This window comes from Pteropus medius, unplaced genomic scaffold (assembly GCF_902729225.1).
Source record: "Pteropus medius unplaced genomic scaffold, Ma_sr-lr_union100, whole genome shotgun sequence".
Lineage (NCBI taxonomy): Eukaryota > Metazoa > Chordata > Mammalia > Chiroptera > Pteropodidae > Pteropus > Pteropus medius.
Genome location: NW_024349797.1, coordinates 15011856 through 15033758, shown reverse-complemented (window position 1 = coordinate 15033758; position 21903 = coordinate 15011856). Strand labels below are relative to the sequence as shown.

General features: G+C 39.3%; 2 protein-coding genes, 1 long non-coding RNA gene and 1 pseudogene across 4 annotated transcripts in view; 2 read left to right on the top strand and 2 right to left on the bottom strand.

Moving 5' to 3' along the window:
* The window catches only part of PPP4R3A (protein phosphatase 4 regulatory subunit 3A), a 37192-nt gene extending 27889 nt beyond the window's left edge, over window positions 1-9303 (top strand). For both annotated transcript variants that reach the window (XM_039884027.1, XM_039884029.1), the window contains exons 11-15: window positions 3755-3924; window positions 4796-4938; window positions 6116-6306; window positions 6759-6985; window positions 8055-9303. In XM_039884027.1, the coding sequence (XP_039739961.1) occupies window positions 3755-3924; window positions 4796-4938; window positions 6116-6306; window positions 6759-6985; window positions 8055-8165 (842 nt within the window). In that variant the 3' untranslated portion in view covers window positions 8166-9303. The remainder of the gene's footprint in view (window positions 1-3754; window positions 3925-4795; window positions 4939-6115; window positions 6307-6758; window positions 6986-8054) is intronic.
* Window positions 1-20515, bottom strand: part of LOC120619613 (uncharacterized) — a 28416-nt gene extending 7901 nt beyond the window's left edge. Inside the window, exons 1-2 of the long non-coding RNA XR_005657577.1 lie at window positions 20112-20515; window positions 1520-1626 (exon numbers count right to left, since the gene is read on the bottom strand). This is a non-coding gene — a long non-coding RNA (uncharacterized LOC120619613). The remainder of the gene's footprint in view (window positions 1-1519; window positions 1627-20111) is intronic.
* LOC120619896 (uncharacterized) lies at window positions 1118-1236 on the bottom strand (annotated as a pseudogene).
* A 520-nt stretch (window positions 20516-21035) lies between the features above and the next one.
* CCDC88C (coiled-coil and HOOK domain protein 88C) overlaps window positions 21036-21903 on the top strand; it is a 113898-nt gene continuing 113030 nt past the window's right edge. The window contains exon 1 of the mRNA XM_039884030.1: window positions 21036-21266. Coding sequence (XP_039739964.1) covers window positions 21207-21266 — 60 coding nt within the window. The 5' untranslated portion in view covers window positions 21036-21206. The remainder of the gene's footprint in view (window positions 21267-21903) is intronic.

The following is a 21903-nucleotide window of genomic DNA, read 5'->3' as shown; positions in this document are numbered from 1 at the left end:
GGAGTTGAATGTTGCTTTGAATTTTTTTTCATGTCAACATAGGTTTTGTTTCAGTGCAGGAAGGGGAGTTCGTGAGCAGGTGGGACAGGATGGATCAACTGCATGTTTTATTTCAGTAAATTTATTAAATACTACTATATTTCGTTATTTCTGATACATGTATTTTTATGCATTTATCATTTCTCAAATCAAGGTGAGTCGTACAATTTAATGGCTTGTCATGACTAGTTCTTTTTTGTTCATTTTGTTTTCTTAGTAGCAGAAGAGAGAAAAGTTTTTTGCAATTAGTGGCATCTTAGATTTGATGAAGTTTGATACATACCTGGTACTAGGAAAATAAAGAAGATTAAGACCTGGACTCAGCTGTCAAGGGGATCAGAGTTCATTAGGAAGAGACAGTCTATAAAAATTAAAATAAACCTCATAAGCACTATATTATGATGTGTTTTGAAGTATAATGGAAATGATTTATTCTACATGAATGAGGCAGACCAGGGAAATTTTGCAAGAGTTCAGTTGAATTTGCTTTGGTCATGGGAGAGTGTGACAAAAAGTGTGGTGTGTTAGTGGTTTGGTATAGGTAGAACCCATGAACCAGTGGGAGAGTGGCAGGAAAGGAAAGGCCTTTTTATTCTTCAGTTTTTCATTTCAGTTTGCTTGTAGTATTGCAAAGAAAATTTCTTATAATTTAATGAGAACTATGAATAGAATCATTACAAGTTAATGAAAATTTGCATTGTAGGAAAATTAAGCATGCTAGAAAAACCTTCTATTTTATTACTGTTAATATTTTCCAAACTAAGTTAGGTTATCATTAAAAACCTAATTCTTTCTCAAATGATTCTCAGTATGGCTGTCTTCCTAGGACTGAGAATATGAGTAGCTTCTGAAAGAAGATGCCAGTTATCAGGAACAAGCTGTTTACAGCTGGATTTGCAGTATTTCTATCAACAACTTCTAAAAGAACAAATATAAATTTGAGGAGATTTAAGATATTTTTGGTCTTCTGAGGAAGGAGTACACTGAAATATTATTTTATTTTATTTATTTATTTATTTATTTTTTAAAGGCTAGGCAACCCTTGGTTGACCTCACAGATTGCAAGGACCTTGTCAGCTTACAACAGCACGTGGTCTTCCTAGGTGGTCTCCCATCCAAGTACTAACCAGGCCCGACCCTGCTTAGCTTCTGAGATCAGACGGGATCGGGCTTGTTCGGGGTGGCATGGCCCTGAACCAGAAAAATATATTAGTATTTTTTAAGGGAGGGGTTTATAAGTAAATTTAGATGCCTACATGTAAGAACAAAAGATAAGTGGTTAAATGTAAACAGTTTGGGGACTTAGGGAAACTTCATTTTTTATATCTGCCGCTTCTTAATATACTTTCATTATATTTAAAGGCAACTAATCAAGTCTGTAGGTGAGACTGGCATCCCTTCAAAACTTAGTGTTTATAGGTTAGATGTGTGTGTGTGCGTGTGTGTGCGTGTGTGTGTGTGTGTGTACAAACATACATACCAGTTGTATCAGTCTTGGCCTTTTCAGGATTCTTGGATCTTACATCGTAGCCTTTTAGCTCATACTGTTATGTTGTCTGCTTTTTTTGTTGTTAAAAATATGGAACTCTGTAAGAGGAATGAAATAAAGAAAAATTTTGTCGTAGATGCTTTTATTCATCTATTAGTTATATATGAGGCAAAAAGTCTTAAATTTATTACATGAAATCTCATGTTGTATGAGGTAAAGACAAAATTTTTGTTTTAGAGATGATACAAACAGTACAAGAGATTCCTGGAATGTTAATGAAGGTTAGAGATGTGAGTGGAAGCAGAATGCACTTTACATTGAAAATCCTATGGTTATGCCAATTTGATCTATTCCAAAAGCTTTCTCTAAAACCCCTTTCAGCAACTTGACTGCATAGAACTCACTGGTAAATTTGCAAAAGCAACTTCTTATTCAACAGCAAAGAATAGTGGTTAGATGTATTTGATGCAGGTTTCTTTTTGGGGAGGGCTTTGCGTGGAAACAAAACAGTTCTTGATAGAAATAAATGAGGGCAAATGGAAATGAGGAGCAAAACAAAAAAGACCATTAGAATTACCTTCTATCTACATCAGTTTCCGAACAGAACTGATCTTGAGATGGTGGTGCCATCTGCATACCCTGGCATTAGTGAATTCTAGGAAGGGAGTGTCTTTGCTCTTACTAGGAACTACATGCAGACCACAGGGTTCAGCTAGTGTATGTTATGATAGGACACAAGTCTCCACAAAAGCCTGCAAAGTTGGAATACAGGCTTTGAGGTCTTGCCTAAGTTACTAAAAGCTTAAAATTTGGCTTTGTTAAAACATGAGCTCTAAAATACTGATTTTTATTCTAACAAGTGGAACTGCCTAAGTTCCTTTGTCTAGTAACATTAAAAGAAAAACCAAACTCTAAAACCATTGTTTTAGGAAAATAAACCCTTACTTGGATTTGACTTAAAACAGAGAAAGATGCCTCTTATTGTTTAAAATGTCTTATTTCACCATGCTTATGTATTTGAAAATATTCAGTAGTTTAAAAAATAAAATGCAATTACTATTCTATAAACTATTTTGAAACTCCCTTGAAACTCCCTGCCCAGAGTGTCTGTTTAGAAAGAGACACTCTTAAAGTTGGATTGTTAAGGCAGTTTGTAATCAGCTGTAGCTAATTGGGCATTCACTTGTGGACCTCTTTTTCTGCCAACTAAAGAAAAATTGAGCTGCTTTACTCCTCTGCCTTCCCACCCAGAAACCGTGTCAGCATGGTTGCCTGGCTACCTGCTCATGAAGGACTTGATTAATAACAAATTGGCAATTTAACGAGCCACTTCTATGATCTCCAAAGAAACCAAAATACAAACACAATATTTAATCTTGCCAACCGAAGACGATGTGACTGCATGAAGTGAGTATGCTTTTTTGAACTGTTTACAATACTGGGGCATTAACTTACTGATAATTCCATTTAGGTAAAGAGGGCTTTGTTGAAGTCTAGCTGGCTGCGTATATTTGGATCTTGACGAATGGTGACTTAAGTAACTCCCCATACCTCAAGATGTAAATATACCTTATAATCTGTAAGTTAAAGCCTAATCAATTGTAAAAAAAGGAAAACTAGGAAAAAATTAAAAAGCATACTCGCTGCAATAAGCCTAGAGGACCACATTTTAAAAAACATCCTCTAAATTTATATGGGAAGGCAAATTTTGGGTCATGTGGATTTTGTGGGTATAAACATCCACAAATAAGCCAATGCAACCCATGAATTCTGATGTAAAATAATAAGTGCCCCAAAATAATGAAAATCAATTTACACAGTGGATTGCCCTAATAAAACAATGGTTTTTCTATTGTTTTAAAAGTGGTGTGTGTATGTATGTATGTGTATACATATATATATATGTTTAGAATTTTCATTTTTAGTATTATAGGTTAATTCATTTACTAGCCCTATCTTAGCTATTTCAGAAGTAAAATACATTTTGGTCATTAGTAACTTATTTCCAGAATTTTCCTGGCCTTCTAAGACTTGTGTTCTATGATGACATACACTACTTTCATAATACATTTCTCTGATAACCCTTTTGTAATCCTTATCTTTAGGTTCACACTTCTGGAAGCAGTAACATGACTACACAAAGAATTATATTTGTTGAAGTTTTTTTTGTAAGTCTAAAAATATGGGAGTGTGGTATGTAATTTGAACAATGCCTCTGTGTTTCAGGTGCTCTTCGTTTTAAGAGAAAGATTATTGGATTAAAAGATGAGTTTTACAACCGCTACATAATGAAAAGTTTTTTGTTTGAACCAGTCGTCAAAGCATTTCTCAACAATGGATCCCGTTATAATCTGATGAACTCTGCCATAATAGAGATGTTTGAATTTATTAGAGTGGTAGGTTCTGTACTTTTTTGGTTAGAATTTTGGTTTTAAATGTTTGACAAACTTAAGTATGCATTATTGGTATTTTGGCTTATTCGAGAATATATTTGGAGAGACTTTTTTATTATAATTTTCTATAGGAAGATAGAAAAGAAAACCAGTGTTACCAAAAGCTTGTGAGAGACTGAATTAAAACTAAAATAATCTCTTAGCAGCTATGACTCCTTTTTATAAGATAGTTTGAAAACTGATTTAACACTGTCATAGTACTCATCAACTGTAATTTTACTTTCTTAAAATAAGTATTGGATGTGTTTTGGTTTGTTTGAACTTTGAGGTTTCTAATTTTTCTTTCTCCCATTTCTAAAGAGCAATTTCATAACAAACTTGATTTTTTTTTTAAGATTATAGTAGGCTAGTGGTTCTAAAACACTGATGCGTGTTGGAATTATTTGTGGCATGCTTTTAAAATAATACGGTAAAATATACATAAAATTTGCCATTTTATCCATTTATAACTTTACAATTCAGTGGCATTAATAAGTGCATTCACATTGTTGTGCAACCATCACCACCATCCATCTCTAGCACTTTTCTGTGGTGTGATTTTAAAATATACATGCCAGATCCTACCCAGACTTACTGAGTACACATTATCTAGGATGGGACCTGGGCGTTTACTCTGGAAAGACCCATAGATAATTCTGAGGTACACCAAAAATCAGGGACTTGTTGAAGTAGCCACTATGTTAGGCCTATTTTCATTATTTGATTATCTCTAAGACTGTAAAACTTTTTGAGGTGGGTTTATCAATTCACTACAGTTCAGTCATATCTTCTAAAATAACATTTTCATCTCCTTTTTTATTATAATTTTCTATAGGAAGATATAAAATCATTGACTGCTCATGTAATTGAAAATTACTGGAAGGCACTGGAAGACGTAGATTATGTACAGACATTTAAAGGATTAAAACTGAGATTTGAACAACAAAGAGAAAGGCAAGATAATCCCAAACTTGACAGGTAAATTACCACATATTTGAACCTATTCGTGCAGTGAGAAGTTGTATGGTAGTGGCTCTTTTTTTACTTGTTTGGTACTGTTTGGCGTGGCAGGAGAGGAAATAGCAGAGAGCGAACAGAAGTTGTAGTTTTATGTGTAATGGTCAATATAAATGTTTTCTTGAAGGGGAGGGTGGATGTTAGTATTTTCTGTAGTCACTTCCTCAGGCATGTATCAAACAAGACAATGAAAAAGAAAAAAAACCTAAACTCTTAGGTGACAATGAGGCTTCATGTGTCCAAACCAATCAGAATATTATCTTACTTCGAATTACTTCAGAGTTACAAACTATTTTAAGAAATCCTGTACATTTTCCCAAATACCTGAATTCACATACTTATGGTATATTTTTATAGCCATAAGTTATGACTTATTAATTCCTAATATTAAATTTAATAACTGATTTGATAATAGGAAGTTTGACTCCACTAGTTAACACTAGATATGGTGGAGTGTTTTTCAGTGGATTAAACTGTTTTTGTCAACCTCTATATGTATAAGTTTGTTTTATGCTGTTAATTTATCAACCCATTTCCTGTTTAGAAAAAAAGTACAGTTCACTGCCAGCATTAATTTAATTTTACATAAACACGCCCTTTGATGCTGAAGCAAATCTGACTGGTTTTCAGAGTGAAAATAAAATATAAAAATTGTTCTTGGAGTTATTTCTAAAAAACTTGTCTCTACTCCTAATGTAACAGAAATATATATCTAAATAGGATTCATCAAATGAATCTTCTGCTAACAACTGTTTGAGAATGATGTTAATATCACATGTAGGAATGCTACGTTTTCTAGGATTTGATATTTTCAGCAATCAGGATTACTATATTTTGTAAATGGAAATACCACTACTAAAAACAATGCTATTAATAGAATGATGTTTTCAAAGACTATTGATCTACTAGAGAAATGCGAAAATAATAATAAAAGCAGGATATTTCATGGCAAATTTGGGGGTAAGGTTAGGACTGTAATCCCTGAGTTATTTCAGGGGAAATGTTGTAGCCGCCAGCAAGTATTCTCGAGGCAAACAGGAAATGGGTTAAGAGTATATCCAATTCAGAGCAATACTTGAAGACTGTAATGAAAGTCTTTATGAGTCTATTTACTCTACCTTTTTCTCTTTACTCATAGTATGCGTTCAATTTTGAGGAATCATAGATATCGAAGAGATGCCAGAACACTAGAAGATGAAGAGGAGATGTGGTTTAACACAGATGAAGATGACATGGAAGATGGAGAAGCTGTAGTGTCTCCATCTGACAAAACTAAAAATGACGACGATATTATGGATCCAATAAGTAAATTCATGGAAAGGAAGAAATGTATGTTGAAGAAATGGGCAAGGAAAAATGAAGTCTTTCTCACTCTAGGTTTATTCTTATTTCTTGACAATGATTAGTATCTAATTTGTATGTGTCACAACATAGATATTGAAGACTGTTGCTTTATAGAGTATGAATCGCTGTCTTGTGAAGGCATAGAGTAATTTTTCTTAAGTTGACTTAAGTAAGGAGAAATTTATTATTTTAGGAAGGGTAGGAACAATGACTATAATACTGAAGATTTCATTCCTTCTCAATAGTAAAATCCAGTGGATAGTGGTGCTTGGTATTTTGCTAAGCTTAGTTCAGAAATTATCTTCAGTGTTTCTCCCTAGCAGAGGAATAAGCTAGTTCATTGTGTTTTAGTGCCACCTTTTTTTTGGGAGGGAGTAGGGGGGAGGTTTTAAAAGATGACCATGGTTGACAACTATTGACAATATTCTTATTTTTAGTAAAAGAAAGTGAAGAAAAGGAGGTGCTTCTGAAAACAAATCTTTCTGGCCGGCAGAGCCCAAGTTTAAAGCTTTCCCTCTCTAGTGGGACAAAGACTAATCTCACCAGCCAGTCACCTGCAACAAATCTGCCTGGTTCTCCAGGATCACCTGGATCTCCAGGATCTCCAGGCTCTCCTGGATCCGTCCCTAAAAATACATCTCAGACGGCAGCTATTACTACCAAGGTACATGTCTGATTCCCACGCCTATCTAATTTAAGCCTTCTCAACAGCAATTGTCGTGACTGAGACTCCCTCTGGTTACTGTCTTTTGGAACTGATTTAACATTTGTGAACTAGAGAATAATTCTCCTACCACCACCTTGAACATACCTAAAGTTAAGCAATTTCTGGATGTGTCATAACATTTATAGACATTTAAAAGTTTTAAGTTATTTTCTATCAACTTTCAGAATTAATACCAAGATAAAGACTTTACTGGCAAAAGATAAGCTAAATATCTGGACACTCCAAACTATTTTGCCAGACAAGGTATATAAAAGGAATTAAGCATCTGCCATTAGTAACATTACACACAAGAAAGGATCAAAATTTTAATAACCAAAAGTAGGAAAGACACATCAGAATGAAAACTCGCTTGGTCACTTTTAGCTGCCCTGGACTAGCATAATAGACTGGCATTTGGGATTCATTGATCTAAGTCAGGAATATAATGCCTGCCCTCTGTCCCTTTTCCTCTGATGTGAATAGGAGATGCTCAGGGCTAAAAGTGAATGTGAGAAATGCTGAAATGAAGGGGAAGGCTGAGGACGAGCAGTGGGAATCTGGGGGCACCTGAAGCGAGCTATAGTGGTTTTTGGTGAAGGAGCAGGAAGGAGCAGGGCTAACAGGAAGTCCAGATGAAGTGTTGGAGAAGGGACAGAGCAAGATCACTTCCCTAACCTCTAATTGTATGACCTCATTTCTGGTGGTCTGTTTATCTTTTGTAGTTTATTTTGATACTGTTTAGACTGATTTAAAAATTTGAATGCATTGTTAATCTTGGAAACATTTTTAATGTTTCTATCTCCTAGGTAATTTGCTAGAATTATAAACTAAAAAGTTTTTGTTTTACTCTGGAAAATTTAGGAAATATATAAAAGTAGTGAATTTCAGTTACATGCAATCATCTCACCACCCAGAAATAACCACAGTTCATATTTGGGGGTGGGAGGGGTCTATGTCCTTTTTCCATACTTAAAACATGTATTTGAAAATGTGGTGTTTACTTTAAATAACCCTTGTTTCTGAACAGGGAGGCCTTGTTGGTCTGGTAGATTATCCTGATGATGATGAAGATGATGATGAGGATGAAGACAAGGAAGACACGTTACCATTGTCAAAGAAAGCAAAGTTTGAGTCATAATAATGGCAACTGCCTACAATCAGTACCTGTTGAAAAAAAACTGGTTCTCTGCCCCTACCCCCTACAAAATCCACAACAAAGCAGTGGTCTCTTGTGAATGACTGACACAGATCAGCCTCGCACACTTGACTTCTGCTCATCAAGTGCCAATTCAATGGAGCAGGAGGAGGGGATTACATTAGGGGAAAGACTTAAGCCTTTGAGCTCTCCAGCTTGGACCACACATTGCCCTTTTCTCAGGGAAGGAAATGGAAACATAAAGCCAACAGGGCAGGGGTTTTGTAAGTGGAACTCTGGATTGACTGGTCAGTTGCTACAATCAGAATATGCTTTCTCGGACCATGTTTGAGACTCAGAAGAATAGGCTTTTAGGCCACAATTCTTCACTAGTTAAGAATGCCAGCAGTTTCTTTGTATAAAGAGACCTGCCTTTAAAATCATACATTCTGAACATTTTAGTCAAGCTACAACAGGTTTGGAAAACCTATGGGGGAGGGGCGAATATAAAGTTTCCTCTTTTTTATCTGTTCCCTTTGCCCTTCGAACTGCAGATTTTTTTTAAAGTGGGGATCTGTCCCTACTTGATTAAAGATTGAGTGGAATTCTAGATGTGGTCATTTGTGTCATAATTTTTTTTTTTTTTTTCATTTTGTTTTTGATTTTTTTTCTCCCTTGAGTGTATGCTTAGTTGTTGAGTATATATATTTGGGACCATTAAAACTTTTTTTGATGTAATATAACCTAACGTTGTGCTGGTACCTGTTTTACCATGTGTAATTTTTGTTCTACATCAGTTCCTAATTTGTTTAGAGTTTTATGAAAGATGGTATAGTTTTTATTGACAAAAGCAAAGTAATCTTACAACTATGTGCATACAAAAGCAATACTATTTTGTGACTAAATATTTTATATTAAAATTTACATCAGCAACTGTCTTGAGAATTCAGGGAAGTAGAGTGGAATTTAAAATTTCAACAGTTTTGTTAAACCTAGAACCGTGAAATTAGTATTCCAAAGAGATTCTGAAATTTCATATCTTGGGAAAATGACGGTACATTAAATCAAAATTGAGGATGGTTGATTTAAAAATAACATCTGACTTTTGAATAATAAAAAGAAAAGTGAAGAGTAAGAGAAATTGTATTAGTTGTATGCTTCTTTTTTCTTTTCTTTTCTTTTTTTTTTTTAAACTACTCCCTTTAGAATGCCAGTTGGAGTTCAGAGTGGTGGTTCCTAAGTAAGTATCTGGCCAGAGGACCATCAGGTATCACCTTATTAAAATAGTACGTTTGAACAGGTTCTTTTTATTGTCATAGGTGTGCTAAAGTTCTTTTAAGGAAATGAAATCTCAATTCTACATACCCTCACTTTACGTGAAGATTTTAGAACTCACTGAGGAATGTATTTACAAATGTGAATAAAAATTCATATCTAGGAAAGGAAAATGGTTTAAGTATCATATACTTTTAGTATCTACTAAGCACTGTGTGCTTCTATGCTTTTCTTTTGCTTAGTCCTCAGTAAATTCTAACTTGTGGTACTTAAAACAAGGTTATATTTGAATAGTTGGATAGAAAACCAGAAAGCGACACTTGCTACAATCATGAAAAAAGGTTGGTTGGCTAACTTTTTTTAACAGAAATTTTGGGTGGATAATTAACTGTAAGAGTTTAAGTGTTTTTCACTACAGTATAGAGCTACTGCTGAGTCACAAATTCTGGTTATTGAAGTTTATTAACTTACTTTGCAAATAAAGAGGAGAAAAACTTAAGATCTGAGTTAATTATATCATGGCTTCCTTTGTTAGCTAGAAAAGCTAATGTGAAATGTTTGTGCTTTAGAGTTTAAACGCTTTTTGACTGATTCTTGGTACTCTCTGAGGGTTCTTGGGTAGAGGGAAGAAACATCACTTGCCTTTATAACTTTTGATCCACTATATTTAAGGAAAGTATTAACTACTGTCCTTTGACATACAAGAGATACCTTTTCATTGACGGACTATTGCAATTCCTTAGAGATTACGGTTACTGAAGCAGAAACTTGACACTAGTTGCTATAATAGGAGAAATGAGGTCTGAAATAGCTTGTCATTTCATTGAGGAAGACTGTTAGCAATAAATTAGCAAAAAGACTTAGCTAGAAATATAACACTTGAATTGATATAGCTCTCTACCTGACTCAAAAGCCCATGCCCTTAAGCATAGATATTGTCTTGATAATTGATATGAATATAATGATGTGAATAGATTCTTTTCCATTTTAATGATAGCTACTGGTTCTTTCGCTCATTTTGCAATGTTTAAAAATTTTGAAATTTCACTTCTTAGAGTGATTACCAAAGAATTTCTGAAAAGACAGGTTCGTAATTGTGGAAACACCTTTTCATCCTGTCTTGTCCAGAAATGCAACCTTGGCGTTTTTTTGGATATTTTTTGGACAGAACGAAGCTTAATGGTTTCTCCCTGGCTAATTACATTCAGATCCTGCATGTTCTGGAACTCCGATTTGCAAGTGAATTTGGAAGTGGGGCGGGAGAAGGGGCATAGAGCAGGGGGCAGTCATTCCTCCTGGTTTTGTTCTTAACTGATTTAAGCAGTGGTCTCTAGAAAGCTCGTAAGGCTATAAGCAGCATCCTTAAAGTGAAAGATTTCTTTAAGGAGAAAACTTTTTAGGTTTTCAACAGATTTCTAGTATTTATCATAAACTGTTTAAACAGCATTGCAAAAATCCCTTTTGGAGGAAAACTGAGAACCTTCAAAATTCTTGTATTACAAGGTTATGTTAACTTTTACTGCCATAACGTCCATTTTGAGCAAGAGGATTATGAAAACAAATTTTTAAGGGATAGATTGTTGTCCACCATTATACTGGGACATTGAGACATGAGGCAGTAGGTTGTGATACCCAATGCTAAAACAGTTTGGTTTTTGTCTCCCTGGCTTTAATGCTTCATCTGGGCTCTTTAGAATAATTCCAAAAGGAAACTTAGATAGCCTCTCTTCAGACATCTAGAGTCAGATGTCTTGTTCCTTAAAATAGCTCTGGTTGGAGACACAACTTTCCTTGACCTTTTCACTCTAAGTAAGTTCTTCCATAGACTACTCACAGCAAACAGTGATTTCAACATGATGCCAAATGGGTTTCTGTTTAACTTCTAGTCTCACCATTCCAAAGACATTGCCCAGTGCAGATCACTTTCTACCTATTCAACAGACCCTTCTCCATCCTTACGAGACTTGACACTTCAGCATTTGCTACTATTCATTGTGTCCTTGATAGCTTTCTTTTGGCTTCTATAGTATCATGTGCTTTAACATTTTTGGCTTTTCCTGTTGATAGCTCTCTTCTTTACCCCTTAAGTGCTGGCATTCACTAGGGTTCCATCTTGAGTGCTCATCTTCCCAAATAATTCTCAAGCTCCAGCCAAGCCACATTACTTGTGTGTCCCTGACCCTGTCATGCCGGGCCCTAATGCCTTTAGTGTGCCCTGTATTGTGCTCCTCAGTGCTCTCTTCTTGCCTTGCTTACAGATGAACTCATGTTCACCTTTCAACATTCAGAAGTGTTCACTCTACTCCTTTGAAGGAAGGGGTTATATCCTTTTCAAATTTGTGTCCCTAGTATCCCATGACACCTAGCCCACATATGGATCTCCAAAATGTTTACTGGATGAATGAACAAAGATTAGGTAATGTGCACACCAGATATACAGACTGGGAAAGTCTTAGCTGAGGCCCTTACACAGTCAAGCATTTGATTCATTCTTGACCATGAAGTTCCTTCTTGTGGATATAAAGGGGGACTCGTGACTTCTGTCATTTGTACCTTGGAGCCTTAGGTTAACAGCACCAACAAGAGGGTATTTTGGGTTTATAGAATTACCATATCTTGCCTCATTTCAACTCTAGAAATTCTTATTGAAGCTTTCCTGGTCTACTTGTCCTTGGCTCCGGCACCTCTAACTCCTTGACTCTCGTCTTAGTCATTTGGTCACAGATCTGCACATGTAAAGACAGACCCTGCCTCTCATCGCTGGACCTATCCAAGAGCTGTTGGTTTCAAAGAGCACTCATCTGTTGGTCTGATGTTTGTTAAATCTCATGCTCTTAAACTTTTTAACATCTTGGTATATTTCCTAGGATGTAGTTCCCAAAAGCCAGGCCCAGATTTATGTGATTCTCTTTGTACACCTATTAGTACAACAACGTGGATGGTGGTCAGGTACACAGGTAGATGGGAAGGTAGACAGATTGGGTAGATAATTTCCTACGTAGATTTAAATGGACACTTTTCTCAGAAATTTCTGAAGGGATAACTCATTTTAGATAGCCTGAAAAATGTGATTACTCAATATTTTTAGCACTTCACTCTAGCATTAAATAATTTTTATACAGAAATGTGTTTCTGCTGTCTTAAGAAAAAAAAACCAGATCAATTAATTTTCCTTTAATGCTACTGTCATTTTTAAAAAATGCTACTTCAGGTTTTCTCATCCTAACTTCTAAAGCAGCAGTCCCCAACCTTTTTGGCACCAGGGACCGGTGCTCCTACGAGAAATCTAATGCCTGGTGATCTGAGGTGGAGCTGAGGCAGTGATGCTAGTGCTGGGGAGCGGCTGCAGATACAGATGAAGCTTCACTTGCTGGCCTGCTGCTCACCTGATGTGTGGCCCGGTTCCTAACGGACCACAAACCAGTACCGGTCTGTGGCCAGGGGTCTGAGGACCCCTGTTCTAAAGCACTACTCTGGGAACGATATGTAAATAAATAATAACACTTTATTAACCAATCTCTAAGATGGTTCTATTTTCACTCAAACTGAGATGTTAGAGTCCACCACAACTAAGAGCCAGAAAAATCTGACTTTCAGAATTCTTTGGTGGCTTCCAAAAAAAGGCAGAGAATGTGAGGAATTGTTAGTGACAACCTTTCATCCAAACTCCCCCCGACCCTCCTACCACCACTTGAGCCCTTGGAGGACCTGCTTTGGAAGATTACAGTGGGGAGGGGATAGAACAAACAAAAGAGGCTGAATGAGCACTCAGGAAGCCACACTCACAATATGTGCTCCGTACATGCCGATTGATCAATTGATGCTAAGAACTAATTTCCTGGTAGAAAACGGTGAAAAGTTGTGGACAAAGTCTAATGGCAACAGCACAGTTAGAACAGCCTGGGTTTGAATTCGTACTCTGCTCCTGAGACCTTCAGCAAGTTTCTTGAGCCTTGTAATGGGAGTAATATCACAACTGTGAGGACTGCAGAATGGGTGTATACACAGAGCAACTATTCCAATGGTAGACAGCAGATGGTAGCTAGTTAACATGTTTATAGTCTAAATCTGGAGGGAGATGGCTATGATACTTTAAAACCTGAAATTGTTTTTAGGAGTCATTCACAGTCTATGCAGTTGAGGTTAATAGCCAATATATCGATTAAAATTACACGCCCAGGAATGGCAGACTGAGGAGCTTGGCCAATCATGCCCAGAAAAAGCAATTTAAAAACTACAGACTTGTCAAAACCAACCATTTAGAACTCTGGAAATTAGCCAAAGGCACATAACAAATTAAGAAGAGCTGATTGAAAATCTCAGTAAGAAGAGTAAGAGTCTGTAGCACTTTGGCCTGGGGTGGTTCCATCCCCGCCTCCTAGTCCTCCCTCAGCTCAACAGGCCAGGTAGTCCTACGGAGGACAGCTGGGGAAAAGCAGTTTCACTACAGGAAGTGGCTGACGTGATTTGGAATGGAGGAAAAATACACACAGCCTTGCTTTGTTCACAGAAACAATACGTTGACCAAGAAAAGACTCGAATACCAAAATCAGAAATGAAAGGTATTTGGTAGGGACATTGCTACCAACTTTACGGAAATGAAAAGGATTATAAATATCCTATGAATAATTGCAGGCCAGGAAATTAGGTGAAATAGACAAATTCCTAGATAGACATAAACTACTAAACTAACTCAAGGAAAAATAAACCTCTGAACAGACTGATTACAGTTAGTCTCCCCTTATCTGCAGGGCATATGTTCTAAGACCCCCAGTGGATGCTGAAACAGTGGGCAGTACCAAACCCTATATATACTGTCTTTACCTATACTTACATACCCATGATAAAGTTGAATTTATAAATTAGTCACAGTAAGAGATTAATAACTAAAAACTGAACAATCGATACACTGAAATAAAATTACATGAATGTGGCCTCTCTCAAAATATCTTTTTGAGGAAATATCAAGAAGAGGGTACGTAATCACCCTCTTCTTGTGATGTGATATGATAAAATGTCTATACGATGAGATGAAGTAAGGAGAGTAACGCAGGCACTGTGAAATAACATTAGATTACTAGTGACCCGACAGTACGTTAACAAGTACTTTATGGCTTGGCTTCTCTTCGGCATATCCGAATTGTCAGCATCCCTACTCTTGCACTTTGGGGCCCTTATTAAGTAAAATAAGTTACTTGAACAGAAGCACTGCAATACCAAAACTGTTAACTTGATCACTGAGACAGCTACTAAGTGACTAATGGGCAGATGGCATATACAGCCTGGATGTGCTGGACAAAGGGATGATTCACGTCCTGAATGGTATAGAGTGGGATGATGTGAGATTTTATCACACTACTCAGAACGGCATGCAAGTTTTAAAAAATGGCGTGCAATTTTAAAACTTATGAATTGTTAACTTCTGGGACTTTCCATTTAATAGTTTTAGATTGTGGTTGACTGCCGGTAACTGAAGCTGCAAAAAAACAAAACCAAGGACGACGGGCCCACCATACTATAAGGAGACCGAATCAGTAATCAAACTTCCCAAGGAAAGTCCAGGACCATGGCTTTACTGGTGAATTCTACCAAACACTTAATAATACCAATCCTTCCTGAACTCTTCCAAAATAAGAGGGAACACGTCCAAGCTCATTTTATGAGGCCAGCATTACCCTGATACCAAAACACAAGGATGCAAAAAAAAAAAAAAAAAAAAAAAATTACAGGCCAGTATCCCTAATGAAAATAGATGCAAAAATCTTCAAAATAATAGCAAACCAAATTCAACGACACACCAAGATCAAGTGGGATTTATTCCAGGGATGTGCGATGGTTCAACAGCGGCAAATCAATATGCTACACCATATTAACAAACGGCAAATCAATATGCTACACCATATTAACAAAATGAAGGATAAAAATCAGATGATCATCTCAATCGATGCAGAAAAAGCAACTGACAAAATCCAACATCCATAATAAAAACTAAATGGGTGCAGAGGGAATGTACCTCCACATAATGAATGCCATATATGACAAGCCCATAGCTAACATCATATTCAGTGGTGAAAAGCTGAAAGCTTCTCCTCTGATATCAGGAACAAGGCAAGGATGTCCACTCTCACTGCTTCTATTCAATACAGTACCATAAGTGCAAGCTAGAACAATTAAGCAAGGAAAAGAAAAAAAAGGCACCAAATCAGAAAGGAAGAATTAAAGCTGTCACTATTTGTGAATGACATGTTACACAGAAAATCCTAAAGACTCCACCAAAAAACTGTTAGAACCAATACACAAATTCAGTAAAGTTGCAAAATACAAAATTGATGAACAAAAATCTGTGTTTGCATACACTGATAATGAACTAGCACAAAGAGAAATTAAGAAAATCCCATTTATGACTGCATTGAAAAGAATAAAATACCTAGGAATAAATTTGACTAAGGAGATAAAAAATCTATAGACTGAAATCTATAAGAAATTGATAGAAAAGGAAAACACTGAAAACACAAATAAAAGTATTGCATGCTCATAGACTGAAAGAACTAATATTGTTAAAATGTCCATTCATACTACCCCATCTACAAAATCAGTGTAATCCCTATTAAAATTCCAATGCCACAAACAATACTAAAATTTATATCGAGTCATGAAAGACCCAGAATAGCCAAAGTAATATTGAGAGAGAAGAACAAAGCTAGAGGCATTACATTTCCTGATTTCAAACTATATTACAAAGCTACAGTAATCGAAACATTATAGTATTGGCATAAAAACACACAAAGATCAATGGGACAGCATAGAGAGCCCAGAAATACACCCACAGATAAGACGATAAGACAAAGGAGCCAAGAATATACAATGGGGATAGTCTCTTCAATGACTGGTGCTGGATGACTATCTTACAATATACACAAAATTAATTCAAAATGGATTAAAGACTTGAATGTAAGACCTGAAAGCATAACACTCCCGGAAGAAACCACAGGCGCTAAGCTCCTTGACATCATTCTTGGTGATGACTTTAGGATCTGACGCCAAAAGCAAAGGCAACAAAAGCAAAATAAATAAACAAACAAACAAACAAATAGGACTACCTCAAATTAAAAAGCTTCTATAGTGCAAAGGAAATCATCAACAAAATGAAAAAATAAAACTACTGGATGAGAGAAAATATTTCCAAATCATATATCTGATAAGTGCTTAATATCTAAAATATATAAACAACTCATGGAACTCAATAGCAAAAACAAAAACCCAGCCCAATCTAATAATCCAATTAAGACCTGAACAGACTTTTTTTTTCCCCCCAAAGAAGATACATGAATGGCCAACAGGTACATGAAAAGATGTTTGACATCATTCATCATTAAGAAAATGCAAATCAAAAACCACAAGGAGATATAACCTCACACCTGTTAGGATGGCTGGTACCAGAAGATGAAAGACAGCAAATGCCGGTGAAGGCGTAGAGAAACGGGAACCCTCGGGCACTGTTGGTGGATTGTAAACTGGTACGGCCGCTACGGAAAACGGGATGAAGATGCCTCAAAAAACTTAAAACACAACTACGCTATAACCCAGAAATTCCACTTCTGGGTATTTATCTGTAGGAAATCAAAGGTATCTCTGTGTCATGGAGATACCCGCACCCCCATGTTCGCAGCAGCATTATTGACAATAACCCAGAGACAGAAACCACCTTGGGGTCTATCGACCGATGAATGGAAAAAGAAGTTGTGGTATATATACACAATGGAATATTATTCAGCCATAAAAAGAAGAAAATTCTGCCATGCTAAGTGAAATAAGTCAGAGAATGACAAATACTGCGTGACCTCACTCATGTGTGGAATCTAAAAAAAACAAAACAAAACTCATAAAAAAGAGGACAGATTTGTGTTTGCCAGAGGCAGAGGTTGGGGGAAGGGGAATTAGAGGAACGTGGTCAAAAGGTACAAACTTCAGTTGTAAGACATAAGTATTGGGGATGTACTGTATACCATGACAGTTAATGCCACTGTAAGGCACACAGGAAAGCTGTTAAAGAGAGTAAATCCTACGAGTTCTCATCACAGGAAAAAAAAATTGGCGAGGGTGGTATCTATGGCGATGATAGATATTCAGTGGGGGAAAGGTCTGTCTTTCCAACAAATGGTCCTGGGAAAACTGGATATTCATAAGTGAAAGAATGAGGCTGGACTCTTAACTAAAAATGAATCAAGGACCTAAAAATAAGACCTAAAACAATAAAACGCTCAGGAGAAAATGTAGAATAAAGCTTCAAAGACATTGAGTTTGGCAATTTCTTGGCTATGACACCAAAGGCAAAAGCAACAAAAGAAAATGGGCAAACTGGACTTCATGAAAATTTTGTTCATCAGGAGACTATCCCCAGAGTCAAAAAGTAACCTACAGAATTGGAGAAAATATTTGCAAATCACATGTCTAATATAAGATTAATATCTAGAATACATAACTACAACTCAACAACAAAAAAACCATTCAAAAATAGGCAAAAGACCTAAGACATTTCTCCAAAGAAGATATATGAATGGCCAATAAGCACATGAAAGAATACTCAAACAGCATTAATCATTAGAGAAATGAAAATGAAAACTACAATGAGATAACCATCAAAAATCTACTAGGATGGCTACTATCAAAACAAAATAAAACAAAACAACAGAAAACAAGTGTTGACAAGGCAGTGGAGGAACTGGAACCACTGAGCACTGTTGGTGGGAATGTAAAATGGTATAGCTGCCTTGGAAAAGTGTGGAGCTGCCTCAAAAATTAAAAAAAAAAACAAACAAAACAGAATTACCACATGACCCAGCAATCCCACAACACTCCAAAGAACTGACAGCAGGATCTCAAATAATTACTGTGCACTCGTGTTCACAGCAGCATTATTCACAATTGCTAAAACATGGAAGCGACCCAAGTGTCCATTGTCAGATGAACGGATAAGAAAAATGTGATGTATACACACAGTGGAGTATTATTTATCCTTAAAAAGTAAGGAAGTTCTGCAATATGCTACAACAGGGATGAACTTCTGAGGACAAGAAACTAAAACAAAAAGACATACACAAATACTGCACTTATATGAGGCACTTAGAGCAGTCGAAATCATAAAGACAGAAAGGAGAATGGGGGTTGCCAGGGGCTGGGGGCAGGGAGAATGAGGTTATTGTTTCATAGGTATAGTTTCAGACTCACAAGATGAAAGTTTCGGGGATGGATGGTGGTGATGACCGCACAACAATGCGAACGTATTTAATACCACTGAATTGTACGCTTAAAATAGTTAAGATAGTAAACTTTGTTATGTGTACTTTAACAAAATAAAAAAATATTATGAAATATATGCTCATTATAACAAAAATCAGTTACTGAGACATCATCTCAGTTATACAAATAATTTAAGCTCCTATCAGGTAACACAGAGATGCTATTAGTTTACACGGCTAAGCCAGCATTTCCTGAGGGGTGAAAATTCCTTTAATCAGAATGAAGATCATAATTACAATACTGCTTCTGTCTAGGAAGCAATGTATAGAGCAGAAAGATTATTTTTCACACAGAAATGAAAATTTAAAAACAAAGGGTTAAATCTCAAGACAGCTGGAGTGAAAGACAAAGGATGTTCTTGGCCGGGCGGTATGGAGGGCCACTGCTTAGTGGTTAGTATACGGTCTATGTGTTTGCTTCCTGCAGCTTACGTCCGAACTCGATCGAGACTTAGGAGAGATAATTCCTATTAATAGTGGTAGAATAGGGCAGATGAAGAAGGGACAGTGATTATAAACCTTTTTGTATGCCTTCGACCTCAAAATTACTTTATAGAATCATTAAGGAAAATGTTTATTTTGATTTGAGGGATTTAAAAGACTTAGGAAGCAACCTGTCCAGGTCGTCCAGTCCTTTGAAGCCTTCCTACTCTGTAACTTGGGCAGCATCCAGTTTAGGTGACCCCCTGTCTCACAGGGAACAAGTACCATTGAGATCCAGCCAATGAACTGCTGATACATCAGTGTGAAAGAGAATCCTTATCAAATAAATAACTTTAAAGACCCCGTCTACTCTTTCCAAAAGAGTTGGGGTCAATGTGAAAAAAATTCTGGCTGCAAAGGCATCCCTTACTTTACGGAACAGGGGCTTTCCAAACAAGCATGGGTGGGGATACAATTTATACCTATTTTCCAACCAATTTTACCATATGGGCGAAGGCCTTAAGGAATTAATAAATTTCTGGTGCACAAAAAAAATACACGGGCTCGAATTTTTAGTTCCTCCGAAGTATCCCACTTTCTTTTCCGTCACTCGGGCTTCCATACTTCTCTTTAGGAATCCCTAACTGCCCACTTGGCTCCTGGGGCCACAATCTCTCCCTCTCGCCACCCCAACAAGGTGCGACAGAACTCGGCTGCAATACCATACTTCACCGGCAGATGCCGCAGCCCTAACACTTGACAGAACCAACCTTCAAATTACTAACAACCCAACCGACAGCCATTTAGTGCCTACTGCATACTTGCCCAGGATTACGCTAGGCGCTTCAGGTCAACCCCTGACTGGATCAGATGGGTAACCCGTGAGGATTAGGTTAATTAAATCGTTTAAAGTGCTTTGAACAATGACTGAATTATGCTGTGAAATTATTACCAGTCCAAAGGGAGGTGACAGAGACCGGCAGGAACTCGGGTCGACGGCAGCTGTCTCAGCAGAGAGATCTGGGCCCAAGGCTTGCTTTCCATCCAATTGGGGCCCCTGTCCTTTTTCCTGTCGCTTGCCACCAATCTGCTACTATGTTCCCCAAGTTGGCATCTGGAATTTGGCTCCTTTCCGGAAAAGTGGTGGTAGTGTTGAGGGTGGAGGGAGTGAAGTTATAGTTGGGGCGGGCCCAGGTCCGAGCGGCCACATCACCGGCTTGCTGCAGGTACTTCTAGAAGGCAGACGGCCCGGAGGTGGCACGATGGGGCGCAAGCGGTCACGCTCCGACGGTCTAAACTCTTCCCAAAGTTTCCTCCTTCGGCCTCCCGGCCTGCGCTCCACCGGCCTGCGCTCCACCTGCCCGCTCCACCTACCCCGGCGCGTGAGGCGCGCGGGCTTGGATCTCCCGCCATCTGCGCAGGCGGGGCCCCTCGGCGGCACCCGGGGCCGTAGCCCCGCGCGGCCGACGGGCTGCACCTGTCTAGGGCCGGCAGTCTCGGGGTGAGGGTCCGCCGTGCACCTTCGCGAGCGGCCAGTGCTGGCGCGCGATAGTCGGTACTGGGCGCCGGGGCCTCACGGCAGACGCACGCGCGCAAGGAGGCGCCACGTGCTGGGGCGCCGAGCGCTCGGCGTAGGCGCGCAGCAGCGAACCCACGTGCGGGCAGCCAGGACCCGTCGCAGGGCGCCCCTCCCCCACGCACGTGCGGGACGCTCCGCCCCCTCCCGACGCCCCGCGCAGCCCAGCCCAGCCCGCGCCGCGTCTCCCGGCCCCGGCTCCGCGAGGCGGCGCGCCGGCCGCCGAGGGCCGCTGAGGGGCGGGGCCGCCGCCCGCATTGTTCCTCCCCGAGCGGCGGGCCCTCCCCTTCCCCCAGCCCCGGGCGGGGCGCCGGGCCGCCGAAGCCGCGGAACGTGGGCTCGCGCCCCGCCTTTGTCTCCCGGGCGCGAGCCGCCGGAGCCCCGCGCCCGCCGCTCGCTGCCGGAGCCGCTTTGTGCCGCGGCGCGGGGGACGGGGACGCGGGGCGCGGAGCTGGCGGGCGCAGCCTCAGCATGGACCTGACTGTCTCGGAGCTCATGGAGCTCTTTCTGCAGAGCCCGCTGGTGACCTGGGTGAGTGCGCCCGGCTCCCCACCCCATTGTTGGTGCACCGGCTCCTCTCCCGCCCGTCCGGGTAGCCACAGACCCGACTCGCCCGGGGCCCCGGGTAGCCCCGGGACGCGGGGGACCCTGCAAGTGTACCTGGCCGGGGCCCGCGCCCCGGGGTCCGGAGACATTTTCAACTCAGCCAGCGCGCCCGATGTAGGACCCCGCGGCGCTCTCGGCCCGGCCAGCGGCAGAGCGGGTACACCTGTTCCCGCCGGGGCGCGGAGCCGGCGGCCCAGAAGCGGACAGCGTCCGAGTGGTTCCCCCGGCCCCTGTGGCTTGACTCTCGAGAAAGGGACCCACTCTTCAAAAATATCCGCGTATAGTTTTTGAACTCCTGAGACCAGCGTGTGGGTGGCGGTGACGGCAGGGGTAGGGGGGTTCTGAGTGGGAACGTGTACAGGCTGGGGTGGGCGCGGTGATTTCACATGGATTTGAGACGTGGGAAATTTATTGAAAAGTCTTTATATTTTCTTTTTCCGCTCTGGGACGCTGGAGAAAAGTGGCGAGGAAGTTTTCCTCCTGCTGTCTCGTGTTCGTTGTCTGTCGCGGGGAGGGTAGAGAGGCCCTGGGGGAAGGGTAGGCTTGGTGCCTGCTGAAGTGT